The sequence below is a fragment of the Dromaius novaehollandiae genome, chromosome 5 (assembly GCF_036370855.1).
Source record: "Dromaius novaehollandiae isolate bDroNov1 chromosome 5, bDroNov1.hap1, whole genome shotgun sequence".
Classification (NCBI taxonomy): domain Eukaryota; kingdom Metazoa; phylum Chordata; class Aves; order Casuariiformes; family Dromaiidae; genus Dromaius; species Dromaius novaehollandiae.
In genome coordinates, this window is record NC_088102.1 from 20,884,216 (window position 1) to 20,898,470 (window position 14,255).

Below are 14,255 nucleotides of genomic sequence, written 5' to 3' on the forward strand. Positions count from 1 at the left end.
ACAGAGTTCATGCAATTACTCTGATACCAAGAATAAAGAGGAAGAAGGAGATACATGAAGATAGAAGATAGCAAGCAATTAAAAAACAGGTACTGGAGCAGGGGAAGGCTCAGGAAATATTGCCAAGGATTAGTTAAAATGAAGGGTGAATAGGGAGGCAAATGGAGGATCGGAAGTAAGAGTCCCCCCTAATCGGAGGCAGATTGAAGGTGTGCAAACGAACAGGTGTGCAAACGAACAGGTGAGATGATGGTTAGGAGGTAAAATGAGATTAGAGGTTTACAGAGGAAGACTGGATTGTGAGAGATGATAGAAATGTATTTTTGTCGGTTTACTTTTGGTTGTGTTTTGTTAGAAAAGACACAGTTAGCAGAAAGAAAAGTTTGCTTATGCACCCTGTAGGGTAGAAGCACCTCCCTCTTCAGTTCTGAGTAGCAGATACTTGAAATGCAAATGTACCTGTGATTCTCAAACGTTACATTCTACTGCAAGCGCCAATCTCCGTTTTAAACCCTTTTATCTGTTCAGGTTTAGCCCAGATTCTCGTTACTTAGCGGTGGGTTCCAGCGAGAATGCGGTGGATTTTTATGATCTGACCTTGGGTCCCACACTAAATCGAGTCAGCTACTGCAAAGATATCCCAAGCTTCGTGATCCAGATGGACTTCTCTGCAGATAGCTCTTATCTTCAGGTATCAGTTGTTAGTTGTTCAAAAAAACTGAATGGCAAACATACTGATGACAGATACTGTGCAAGTATTTTCCGTTGACAACTGTGCTGTATTTTGTAATGAAGTGCTGGATACTGTCTTACTGTCACTAGGCTGTTATTTTGTTACAATCATAAATGGATGACAAAAAAAGTCATCCTGGGTATTAAATGCAAGAAATAAACATAGAAAGGAGAAACAGATTTCAGAATGACTGTAATGTGTTTCTCTGCCTTGTTATCTCCTTGATGTGGATGGGCTGTCTTGAAGGAGTATAGTCTTTTGTTCAATAACCCCAAGGGAAAGGGGAGATCCTTCCTATCCCAGACCAGAATGGTGCCATTACACATCTTTTCTGTGCTAGCATTCTCTGAGCAGCACCCAAACCATGGTGTTACAACTCCCAGCCAAAGGGATAAAAACATTTCTTAAAATAAAGTAGGGATACATTCCACATTTTGTTCACGTTCAAGAAGAGGAATAACATGAGCCTGGTTTTGCCTCTTCAGTATCAAATCAACATCTACAGGCTGAGCAGAACTGCTTCATTTCAGTTTTAAAGATGGAAGTTAAGTTTTCCTCATTTATTTATTTATTTTTATGCACACATGTACTAACGCAAACTGAATGGATACATAAAATGAATGTTATGTGCAGAATATGAAATGTATTTAAATTACATTTTATTGATTGGACATTTTAAAATTACAGATTCTTTCCCCTTTCTCATTGTTCATTTTTATTTGTATAGATCTTTGAGAATTCTCAACTCATTGAGCCAGATGACTCATAAAGATGGCTTTATCAATAGATAAGTTACTTTTAGGGTAAAAGGTGCTATCAAAAAATGCTTTTTCAAAGCCCTTTAGAATTCTGTCTTCATCATTTCAAACATGTTCATGTATTTTAAGTTCATCTGAATTGTTCTCTTCATGTCAAAGGTCTCTACTGGGTCTTATAAAAGGCAAGTCTATGAAGTGCCTTCAGGAAAACAGCTTGTGGATCAGGCTGTGATTGACAGAATAACGTGGGCTACTTGGACCAGGTAACTAATTCACAGATTTACACCTTTTAAAAGATGTGTAACTTTCAGGAGAAGCACATACTATTTAAAGGTGTATTTCAGCTCTTCATTCATTCAGGTATTTTCTTTTAAATGTACCTATTTGTTCTGGTAACAAATCAGATAAGTGCTATACAACAAAATAAAGTATGTTACACATTTTCTCAGGGGAGCATGGGCTGTTTGGCCATTAAGGATATAAGATAAAAATTCTCTCTAAAAAGTGCCTTTCTATTTATTATGCATCTCTAGTCTCCTTTAATCAAGTAGCTATAGCAGCCTCAGTAATTTTTCATTCTGCTGTTCCAGTTACTTGGAGTATTGCACCATTTGCTTCAAAACAGTGATTTGGGGATAAGAGAACAGTGAAAATAAAAACATGTCAAAACAGGAAAAGACAACACAAGACAGTAATTCAGTTTTACATTATTACATTATTTACAGTAGTATCTGTATCCTAAAATTGTGATTAATGTCTGCATATTAAAAAGTATATGAAAGTAATTGAAAATACGTTAAAGTGATAAAGCATTTAAAATGAACTTACAAATTATATGAAAAAGACACTTTTATTTCTATTAGATATTTAAATTATACATTTTGCTTTTTATGCAGATCTGATAGCCTATGCCCTATTCTAGGCTTCTTCATGAACTAATTGCCTGCTAGCAATTATTGTCCTCTGCTTAACATCCTCAAACAAAAATTGAGAATAAATGCTTGAAAAATTTCCACATATGGACCACTTTAAACAGTAGTAATCCCTAATACATTCTTGCAAGACCAGACAGAGATGAAGAGTTTTTTAAAGGGTTCTGAATCGTTTTGCTAGCTTTCTATTTTTGGGTAATCCATTTTGTCACTTCTTTGGTATGAAAACAAGAAACCTGTGTTGCTTTATTTATTTATTTATTTTTGATCCAATCCAGTACATCCTAAGTATATCATCATTTGCCTTTTGAATATCATATACTGTGTTCTGATTTGCGGGGGGAGGGGGGGGAAGTCCCAGAAAAATTTCCAAAGTCCTTGTTTCTGTGCATTCTTGGAAGTTTAAGTGTACATTCTGAGCAGAGCTGAATAAAAACCAGCTTTTCAAAAGCTTTTGCAAAGGAAATTTTGTTTCAGGGTCAGTTCTTGGAATGCTAAGATAATTGTGCTTTCTGTTTAGGACATTTATCTCTGTCTGTGGTATTAATGAAAAATCTTCATTGGACTTGAAGGGCAAAGGACTTTTTCATCTAATTGATGTCTCTGGAAATGTTATAGAATCAACAAAAACACAGTTATAATGAAAATAAATCTTGTGAATTTTCCAACAGCTAAAAGTAGTTTTTGTAACTTTGCTATGGAGTTCTGTTTTTCATTGTTCTTTTTTTTTTTTTTTTCTTCGTATTTTTGGCAAATGACTCTGTGAACAGTATTTGCACTATTGATTTCACTTTCGTCTTTTTGGTGTTGTCATTGGCGACATTATATCATTGGATCAATTTCAAAAGCAATTATAGAATAATATAAAAATCAGTTGCAGAATAAAATCCACATGAGTTTCGTATGTATAAGCATTAAAACATAGAAGTAATATGTAGATGATTTAAAATCATCTACAATGTAATAGTTGCTTACCATGTCCTGACTTTATTGTTTTTCCCACATTCAAAAGAATTTCTCACTCTTCTGTTTCAGTGTCCTAGGGGATGAAGTAATTGGAATCTGGTCCAGGCATGCTGAAAAAGCTGATGTAAACTGTGCCTGTGTGTCTCATTCGGGAATCAACCTTGTCACGGGTGATGATTTTGGCATGGTCAAACTCTTTGACTTTCCATGTCCTGAAAAATTTGTAAGTACTCTTTTTTCTATGACTGTAACAAAAAGTACTTTCAGTATAACAAAAAGTACTTTCAATATTATGCCCTTGTGTTGTTTCTCTCGTGGAAGTGTGATAGAAATATTTCCTTCTCTAAATTTGTAGCTTTTTAATTCATCTGTGTAACTTCAGCCTGTGTTATTATAAGCGTGCTTCATCTCCAGCTTTTCTTAACATTTTGTGCAATAGCTGTTGCTATAAGCTCTGATAGGTGATAATATTGCCTTCCAGTTTGCACTAGCATAGTGCCTTTATAATGAAAATCTCAAAGCACTTAGTTCTATTTAGCTACATTTACAATTTCCATTTAACAAATGAGGAAGACAGCTGGTAATTTTAGCTCCATCTGTGTATTTCCATGAATGAAGAGTTTACAGATTTTTCACTAACACTAGCACTGGTAATTTTCAGACTGCACGGTGTAAATTGCTTGCACACTTAGAATGAGACTAATTTTTTCAGTGTTAGGAACTTTACACAAAATTTATGCAGGTCAATCCTGTGACAAAATGTATTTCATATTATTGTGTTAGCTTGAGCATTGTCCCAAGTGTGCAGGCACTTTCTCATTTGGAGACAATTTAATCTGCATTGCAGCAGCTCAGTGGTAGCTCTTCAGGAGATCTTTCACATCTGAAAACCTTTATAGTGTTCTGAATGTTCTAAATATATGATGCAGTGAGAAGGTAGATACAAACATGCACACCTTACTTGATTTACAAGGCTATACTGTATTTAGACTTCCATTTTATTGTTTTTCAGGCAAAACACAAACGATTTTTAGGGCACTCAGCCCATTTGACTAATATTCGCTTTACAAGTGGAGATAGATACGTTGTTAGTGCTGGAGGGGATGACTGCAGGTATGTATCCTTTCCATTACTATCTAAATAGGAATAGACATGGACAATCTATTAAAGTATGAAGTTTGAGTTCAAAATTTCACATCATTTTACCTATGTGCTTTTTCTGTGTATAAAGAAGTGGATATTTGAAACAAAATAAATAGACCAAATGTTGATATGAACAGTTAAGATGCACATGTATTTCTATAGTCAATAAAGACTAAAATGTTTTTAATTTAGAGCGACATACTTTTAACCTTGTTAGCCATTTCTTTTTAACCATGTTGTAGTGTTTTATGTCTCACATTTAATATCTTTTTGAAAATGCAGCTTATTTGTTTGGAAATGTGTGCATATGCCTCACTGAGAGAGAGATGGAGACTTGCCAAGAGGACACTGCATGAAGTAACAGGCATGAAACGCCCAGGATTGCAATGTGACATTCTGCTGTGCCCTGCATGCTTGAGAAATGGTGCTGATCCAAGACACAGAGTGATCTGTCTCTGCAAGACAGTGTCTAGAGTCTATCAGAAGGATGGACTGTAACAAATATGCTGAGGCCATTAGATTTGCTTCAGCACTGGATAATCCTTGTTTGTATTTCACCCACTGCCAGATGTTGAAAAAGAAATACGTGGATAAAAGGAAAAAGTGAGTGGTTAATCAATGTACAGTTTTCACAGTAAGATCCTGGATTTTTAATCAAGAGATGTTATTTCTGACCTAGTGCTGTACATTGTCTATTTTCAGCATGAATGTTTTTCCTTTAAGTTTTGGGGTCTGAATATCATTGAAAAAAAGAGTATTCCATATTTTATTACTGAAAGAAAACGTATATTAACTCTGAAGAATATAATATTTTAATAAATGGTTAAATATTAAAATGGAAAATGATATTTCTGTGACTGGTCAAAAAAGGAAAAATCATCTGGCAAAGCAAAAAAAAAAAAAAAAAAAAGACAGAGCTGATTCCTTAGGACTTAAGTTTTTCTGTATTTAGAGGCCTGGGTCACAATCATGTCTGGTGAAAGCTGTTGGATATGCATGATCTTCATGGCTAATTTAGTGTTTTTGTTGCACTTAAACATTAAATTAGTTCTGTGAGTAAAAATAGATTTGCTCACTTTGCGAGTGCCTTGCCCACAACCTAAAAGTCTAACTCCAGTTTTTGCCTTTGAATAAATGTATTCTCGTGGAAGAAAGATTTTTGCTGTGTTGCTTGAGTGGGCTGCTAGCCTCTATGGTGAAAATGTGAACGAGGGTGAGGATTTTAGTCTTCATGACTGATAAAGCTTGGGGTGTCACCAGTTGCAAAAATAGAATTTCATAGCAATATGAATTGAATTTATTTTCTCAGCATCATAGGGGGGATTCAGAGAGAATATAAACTTTCCAAACATTTTATTTTGTATGTTCAGACTTTTTAAAAGAATTGGGACTAGCTGGGTGAGATCTTTACTTAGATTTCTCTCCTGATTGTAAAAACATCCAATCATATGCTTCTTTAAATGGACCTACTGTCACCTCTAGCATAAGTGCATTTATTCTGTACTGCAACATAACAGAGACTGTAGGATGAAAAAATATTACAGTGATGATAAAAACCTGTACCAAGTTACGTTTTGGGTACAAGTGAGGAAGATTACATCAGCTGTCTAAATCATGTTGTCGTGATGCATTGCAGACTAAACCTGTTTTTTAATCAGTGCAGTTATTTTTCATGCAACATAGAAGGAAACAGAAGTAATAATTTATCTCTGCAGTTATCATCACTACTCTTGTAATGGCAGTTTGCTGTGAACATAAAGCAGTTCTTGTCTATGTAAGTCAGTGTTGCTTTAAGGGTGGCATTTGTTTAGGTCAGTCAGCAGGCTTGATATTATTCACCTCTTGCATTCTCTTATGCCAGATAAAAGTAAAAATGAAATAAGCCTCCTCTCTTCTTGTAAGCATCTTGCATGGATGGTGGTGATAGAGGGAATGGGAGGGCTTGTATATATGAGGAAAAAGAAAATGAGCCAGACTTCTGTGCTCTCCTGTGTCCAAAACTCTTGTTATGCACTATACAAAGCTAGTTACCCAACAGTTTTAGAGAATATATTTTATATATCAAACTATAACAGATACTTATTTTAAAGAAGAAGAACTAAACTATTATCAGGTTTCTCGGCATGATGATTCTTAGCAAAGTCTTGCCAGTCATGCAGCTGCTATTCTACAGGCACAAAAAAAATTGGTGGATTTGGTCATGACCGTACAGGGAGATTTATCAGTAGCATTTTTGACTTTAGGGGAACTGCAGCTGAGAATTGAGATTAGACTTGGTCCGTTTCATAACCTTGTTGCCTGATGATGTTATGTGAAAATTAGTAATTGGTATTTAAATGTTACCTATGCCAGAGAAATCAATTGTTCTATCTCTTGTTAGATGCATCTAAGCAGGAGCTCTTGACTTGAAGATTTGTCCTGCCTCTAATTTAAGGTTGCCTTTCATCAGTTGGAGTTGGATGGCTGTTAACAGCTCCCTCATAGCCTGTCCTCCACAGACTGCCAGATCAAAGTTCCTTTTCTGCCTCTTCGAGTTTTCCCCTCAAAATCCTAGGCTCAGTATCTCCCAACACATGATTTTTGTAGGCCTTCATCCAGTGAAGGAAGTATGGGCCATCAGGAGGTTTGTTCCTCTGATCCCCGTATTTCCCCACTGTATCATCACTCTAGTCATCTCTTCCCTCCTGCCCCTTGCCGCAGTCATTAATACTGTTGCTCTAGCTGTGCCTCTCCTCTGATAATTTGCCCAGTGGTGCTTTCGCCCTGAGGAATCTCAGCTGCCGCGTCGGAGGTGGAGTGCGAGTGAGAAGTCGAGGGGCGACCTGCGGCAGGGCTGCGTGCGGCAGAGCAGGGCTGCTAGCTGTGGTTCGCAGTGCTGAGCCTCCAGCTCCTCCTCCTGCTTCATCCTCTTCCAAACCTCACTGGAACTGTAAAGGGCTGGGTGGGAGCTGGAAGCTCAAGAGCTATTTAAAAACAAAGCTACCAGCCTCATTCCTCCTATTGCAGCCAATTTGGCAGCTAGTATTTTCCCTGATGGCCCCGCCAGTGGTTTGTCGGGTGGATTGTGGTCAGCCAGCTGGAAGTGGCCATGAGTGGTGAGGAGAGCAGCGGCACAGGCCGAGTTGCAGCTTTCTTGCTGAAGGCTGTTTGGGACGCAGTTTGTGTGACAAGATGCCAGATACAGCTGGCTGTAACCACAGTTAAAGGTGGCAGCTTTGCTGTCTTTTTGGTCAGATTTGCCCCCGATGGTGCTTGCTGTTGTGCCTCCTTTGCTGTTTACATTAAGTGCTGTTGTAGTTACTTGCTAATCATTGCCAGCCAGAGTGGCGAGTGGTTAGAGCAGGTGTATACCAGAGCAGAGCGTCCATTTTGGGGGACACTGGGACATTGCGATTGCTTGTTCAGAAAAAAAGGCAGAGGACGACATGCACCAGTATATCAGGAAAGAAGCTAGAACGGGAAGGGATTGGTGATAGACTTTCCTGTGGGAGCATCAGAGAGACGTAGCGTGGGCCGAAAGGCTTTATCTGAAACCAGAGATTTTGCAGCCCTAAAGAAAGGGAGGCAAAAGTTCTGTGTAAGATTCACCTGCTCTTTCTGGATGATTTGGTTTTCTGGCTTAATTATTTTTCTAACTCTCTTTTCTAGTTGTCAGCAAACACAAATCTGTGAGATCTTTAAAGTCAGCAATATCTTTTTTGTAATAACAGAAATAAACTAGATTAAAGCAAAATGCCATTTTACTTAAAAACAAGTGTGCTCTTGAAAGCTATTTAAATAACGTTAGGAAAAAAGAGATGAAGAGAAGGAAAATCCAGCTTATAAGAACATACAAAAATGAAAAATAAATATATTTAGAATTGAAAATTAGCATAGTGCAGGAGCTGAGGAAAACAGTTTAGATTAGGATAGAGAGAACTAATTAGCCAAATGTATTGAATCATTTAGACTTGAAATCTTAAATTTCTCATTCTTAAAGAGACAAGTCATCCTATATCACTTTTTGATTTTGACAGGGAAGGCAAGGGACAATGTAAAACCAAGGATACAAGAAAGCATTTCAGAAAATTAAGGCAACTTCATCACTTCGTTTGATAGTTGAAAGCAAGCATGCAGTCAGATCAACTTCTGATATTGCTCAATATCAGGATTTCAGTTTTAACAGAATTTTCATTTCAGAACAGCTCAGAAATTTATGCAAGTCTGGTTAAAGCAGACTTGGACTCATACCATCAGAAAGCAGACACGCTGCAGACAAGTATCTCCTGGATCCAGAAGCTAGATCAGAATAAAGGACTTCAGTACCTAGGGCAGGACTTTGAGAGCATTCAGGAGTGGCTTAGTTCAATACTGCGATCCCCTTTTCTCAGCTGCTGCCTAAACTCCGTATTTGACTTTAAAGTTTGCCAAGGCAAACAGAGTCCTGCTCTTAACAAGCCCAGAAGTTCTCTCTGTGCTGCTCCAAACCTGCTGCCTGGATTCCTCCCAGCAGTGCTTACCTTGCCGCTCGCACATGGATTTCACTGTCCACCTCCGCACTGGAGGACCTTAGCAGGTTTAGTCCATACGTTGTAACAGTGTGAGAAGCTAAGGAACTTGGTTTCAAATACTCTTCTTACAGAGGCAAGATGATGTGTTTCCCTATTTCATTATCAGTGTCAAAGATGTGACAAGCCTTAATCTTTTCTTTTTTCTATTCATTATCGTAGAGTATAGGCAAATGTCTTTTTCTCAGTATTTTGGACAAAGTGAATCATCCTATCTATAGTCTCCATAGAGAAAGGGAAGAAAGATTGCAAGTCGCATAATAAATTGTCACACCAGTCATGATTTTTTGTTTTAGCATCACTAGCTGCATTGCGCGTACATATTCTTCCATTCTCAGAGTTTTCTTATGCTTCCTTGCAATCTGCTCTGTTTTCCTAAAGCACTGCTGGATTTTACTTCTGGATAGATACATGAGCTTGCCAAAGCCTACTATGCATTTTTTATACCAGTCACTGTGGTATGGTCAGACCAAACCCTTTTCTTTGGTTCTCTCCAGCTTCTGATCTGGAATCAACCTTACTTTCAAACTTAAATTCCGTATATCTTATTTCAGAAAAGTGAATGGCTTTAGGTGTATAGTATGCATAAATGCCACAATTGATTTCCTTGCCAAAATCATTCATAAGTAACTAAAAATAACCTAGGAGGGGGGTTCCTGGTCTATTTGATGATGAAACAGATAACCACTCACTGACTCCTTCCCAGGTTACCTACGGAATATCAGTCATAATCTTGATCTATCATTTGTTAGCTCTATTAATTAAACGAGGAATCCAACCGAATCACTTTTTCCTATTAAAAATAAAAAGGAACACAAGTTCTTTCCCCCTTTCAATTGAAAAAGAATGTGTAAGGTCTGAGCATGGTGACAATAGGCAATTGTCATCATTTCTTGCCATTTATTAAATTAGGGAAGATGTGATGGAGGAAGCAGCACCATGGAACCAGTAAATATAAATTTAGAGAAACAAAAGGAGAAAGGAAGGAAAATGAAGGAAAGCTCAGAAATAGGCAAAGGCAGGACTGACGTGCGGGGGGGTCATACCAATTACCAATGGATAGAAAACATCCTCTTCAGCGGGAAACCAGTCAGTGGCTGGTGTTGGAGTGCAAGGATGAGTGAGGAGTACTGAGTTGTGCAAACAGAGAAAGTAATGCCCCGAGTTGGCTTCTGGATGTCAGAGGAAAAGCCACACGCAATTACCCTCCCTCTTTTTTTGGGGAAGATGCAGCTGCTCCCATACTAAACTATGGGACAACTACTTAGTGCTGAAGTACAGCAGGTAAAACAGGTTTATCACTGCTGGCATTGTTCATGTGTTGGCAGTGAAGAAAGTAATACAAATAAATATAAAAATGCTGCGGAGTACTGAGAGCTCAGGTAAAAGAGTTTAGAATGTATTTATTTTAAAATGCTACTTATCTTTCTCATGTTAACCAAACATGGGATTATGTTAATTGGCCTCTTCTGATATTATCCATATTTCAGTTTCCTGTGCAACTGTGTTTAAATGCTTTCTTTAAACAAAAAAATACTAAACCAAAGAAATATTTTATTTTGCAAAACTCTCTGCAACCAACCTCTATCAATTACTGGCTCTTTTATCTGTTTTCTAATGAACCTTTACTCACAAGTTCTCATTTCAGTTCCCAGACATGCACAGAATGCATTTGTTCCATTTAACACTAGGTACGCGCAGTTGATGGACACAGAACATGTATCTGCAGAGGACAATTCAAATCATACATGGGCTGAATTTCCCTTTAGTGGTTCCTTGTCTTAGGCCTCCAAATATAGGTATAATGTCAGGCAAGGTGAACGTAGGCCTATGAATACACATCAGTAGAAAAAAAAATCATTAAGTTCTTGATTATCCCACAAGAAATCATTACAAAGTAAGGAAATACTGAGATAAACGTTAAATAAAAAAATCCAAACTCATTACAGTTTCCAGTTAGGCAATGAGCCTTGACTTTATCATGTAGCAACTCTTGGTAGGAAACATACAGTTAAAATCTGTGCATGAAGATCTGTGCTGATTCTGCGCCACCTCCTGCACCCGCTGGAGGAGGGTTGAGCATCTGCACCATGAGAGGCAGCTTGTTCCTTTAGCCCTGTGTGTCTGGATTTCTCTCCCAACAGCCAAAAATAGGCGTTTCCCCAAGTTTCTAATGCTTGTTGTGGGATAACTTCAAGAACCTACAGAACCCTGCTGCCCCTTACTGGTACCGATCTTGCTCACTTTTGTCGTAGGTGTTATGTAGGACCTTATTTAAGAAAAGGTGTTTTTTACAAGAGACTCAACAAATTATTGCCATGTTATGGCCAGTGATTTAAAGATGCATCAGAGGCATACCATAACATGGTATTCCCCATGCTTAAGTATTGCAAGGGACTGACACTGATTGCAGCCCCCTACATCTTACCTAAGATTCAATGTCTTTTCTCCTCTTTCTGACAGTTTTAAAAGCTTATTGTACCCACTTCTTTTAAAGGAGCACACTGTTAACAGGTATTTTAAAATAGAGGATGAATACCGTTCATGTTTTACCAGTGTTCCTAACAGATTCTTTTGCAGGGGACAAATGGTGTTATCTGTCTATCTATCTATCTATCTCAGTCGTTCTGTGTAACTGACTCTTTCATAAAGCTCGTGCCATCTTCAGCTGGTCCCTGTGGGCCTGAGGCAGTAGATGAGTGCTTCAGGAAAAAATTGCCTTGGGTTCTGAAAGAGGGCGTTACTAAGGGTATTTTAGTTTCAGTCCTCTTTAGGATTATAAGCCATTTGAGAAAAATGAATGTTTCATGTCATTTCCTCCAAAAGTTGACAATTTATTAGCTTTTGCCATTATTCTTAAGTTTTTATTTTCCTCTCACAGGAGCTATTAACCAAACTCTCCCACCCACCACCCCAAATAGGTATTTCTTCAAATGCAGTGGCAGTGAAAGGTCAGTCAGCCTTAACCACAGCTGTATGGTTACCACAGTGACTTTAAATTCTGCAACAACAAAAATTGCCAATACAAAACACTGCAGTGCTGGAAATGAAATGTATGGTAACATATTTACTTGCAAATACTTGGGGGGGGGGGGGGGGGGGAGCTTTCCATGCCAAGCAGGTAAAAATAAGATATTTATTCTTCACAAGAAACAGAGTAGTTAAATACCTTCTTTAAGGCTATTATTTAAAACCTGAATATGTAAAATGTAATACTCAATTACAGAACTGTAAATGGTACTTCTGTAACTTTGTGATTCCCCCCCCCCCCCCCAAACACTAGTCATAGCCAGGACATGCTCTATATTGTATTTTTGGGGAATTTAGTAAACACATTTTCTAAAGAAACTCCAAGCATGAACATTGGCACAAACTGCATGAAAAAGTTGGTTTTCTGTACTTCTGTAAAACGTTGGTGCTGTCAGGTATTATCTTCCATGTTTCTCATCTATATTTCCTTTACTTGCTACTACTTATCATTGTGTGGATTTTTTTTAGGCTTGATGTAGCTATTTAATTTTTTTTTTAAAGCAGCATGTGGTAATTATGAGCTTTGTTTATGCTTTTTAGTTCATTTATGGGTATACAGCACACTACACTAATGGAAAAGCTGCGTTATTAATTTGTGAAGAAAATTAATGTTTTTTTAATGTAAAAAATTCACATAAGGTTACACTCAAGGCCACACTGATGCTTTAAAATAGTGTAACAATCTAAATAACATGCGTTAGAACCATTCCCTTTAGGTTAAAAATACATATCTTTTTGGCTTAGCGGCTTGGTTTATTCATTTGTTCTTAGCAGAGAAGAACCAGCAGCTTGCCTTACGCTAAACATGTACAGTAGGTAATAAAACATCAAAGCTGTTGAAATTCAGCGATGGAGGTAGTATTAGCTTTCTGCTACCCTATGTATTATGAATGATTATTGTCTCATCTCACACTGAAAAGGGAAAATAGCTTCATGGTGGCAGCTATTTCTGAATGGGGCAGCTAATGAAGGCATTGGAAAATTCTATTGAAAAATAATGTATTTTACAGTCTTTCATCTCTGGAGAAACAAAACCATTTCAGCAGCACTGTTCTTTACAAAGCAAGAGCCAGTTCTCTGGGCCTCCACTCCCTGTCACGTCACTTTAGGAAAATATTTTACTGTAGTTCTTTAAGCTTAAAATCACTGATCCAGTTGTCTGTTTAGATTTGTTGCGTTTCATTACAGAGTGTGTCAGATAATCCCTCGTGCTTTAACCAAAAAAAAAAAAAACCAACAAAAAAACCCCACTAGTCTAAAGCTATGGTAATGTAGTACTGTAATAAGGATCATGGTTTTACGTGAACTCCATTTTGGTTTCCACCATGAACATTTAATCCCTGTAAACATACAATATTGTAGTTTGTTATTAAATACATATACATTTATATATAAATATATATATACACAACAAAAATTACATGTTCAGATTTTTGCATAAATTAAGATTTTTTTAAATTTGAATATGAACTTTGAGTATTTTATTTCACAAATAATATTTAAAAATACTTTCCTGGAGTGTTAAGTTTCAGAATTCAACTATATTCAACTATATTTGTCAAATTTAAGTTTAAAATATGTAGCTAACATTGTTTTCTGATATCTAAATGTAAATATTTGTAAAAAGAAATTCTTTTGTATATTTTTGTGAAAATGTAGTTCCCCAAAAGATACAAAAGATTTAATAAAAAAAAAAAGTGTATTTATGTTTCTGCTCAACACTTTCCATTATTATAAAAACATTCACAATACCTGGGGGTCACCTAGTGGGATTACTTTTTTCAGTGCAAGTCACAGGAACTTTCTCAAATGAGGTAATTACAAACAAGTATGCCCAGTAGGCATGTGTGCTGGTAAAGCAATGGATTCTTGAGAAAGAGCTTCAGAGAGGTACTTTGTTCCCGACATAAATGTAGATATCTGAAATCATTTATTTTCAGGTTTAGTTTTTAATTCAGTAGCTTTTCTCTTTTAAATATAGTACAGTGTCATTGTTTAATTGTTCTTGCTTATGGTGCCCTTGTCCTTGTCTTCCACTGTCTGAATGACTATCAGGTATGTGAAGACTATTACATGGAACAAAACCCAAAAGACAAACCATTATCTCTCCTTTCCCTGGGAGTGGGTGAAGAGTTCAGTCAGTATT

The 14,255-nt window shown here is 37.1% G+C and overlaps 1 protein-coding gene across 4 annotated transcripts in view; it reads left to right on the top strand.

The window, feature by feature from the left end:
- The window catches only part of EML5 (EMAP like 5), a 128,503-nt gene extending 117,375 nt beyond the window's left edge, over window positions 1-11,128 (top strand). For all 4 annotated transcript variants that reach the window (XM_064512207.1, XM_064512208.1, XM_064512209.1 and 1 more), the window contains 5 exons: window positions 529-691; window positions 1,651-1,754; window positions 3,459-3,612; window positions 4,402-4,502; window positions 4,815-11,128. In XM_064512207.1, coding sequence (XP_064368277.1) covers window positions 529-691; window positions 1,651-1,754; window positions 3,459-3,612; window positions 4,402-4,502; window positions 4,815-4,851 — 559 coding nt within the window. In that variant the 3' untranslated portion in view covers window positions 4,852-11,128. The remainder of the gene's footprint in view (window positions 1-528; window positions 692-1,650; window positions 1,755-3,458; window positions 3,613-4,401; window positions 4,503-4,814) is intronic.
- Window positions 11,129-14,255: the final 3,127 nt, after the last annotated feature.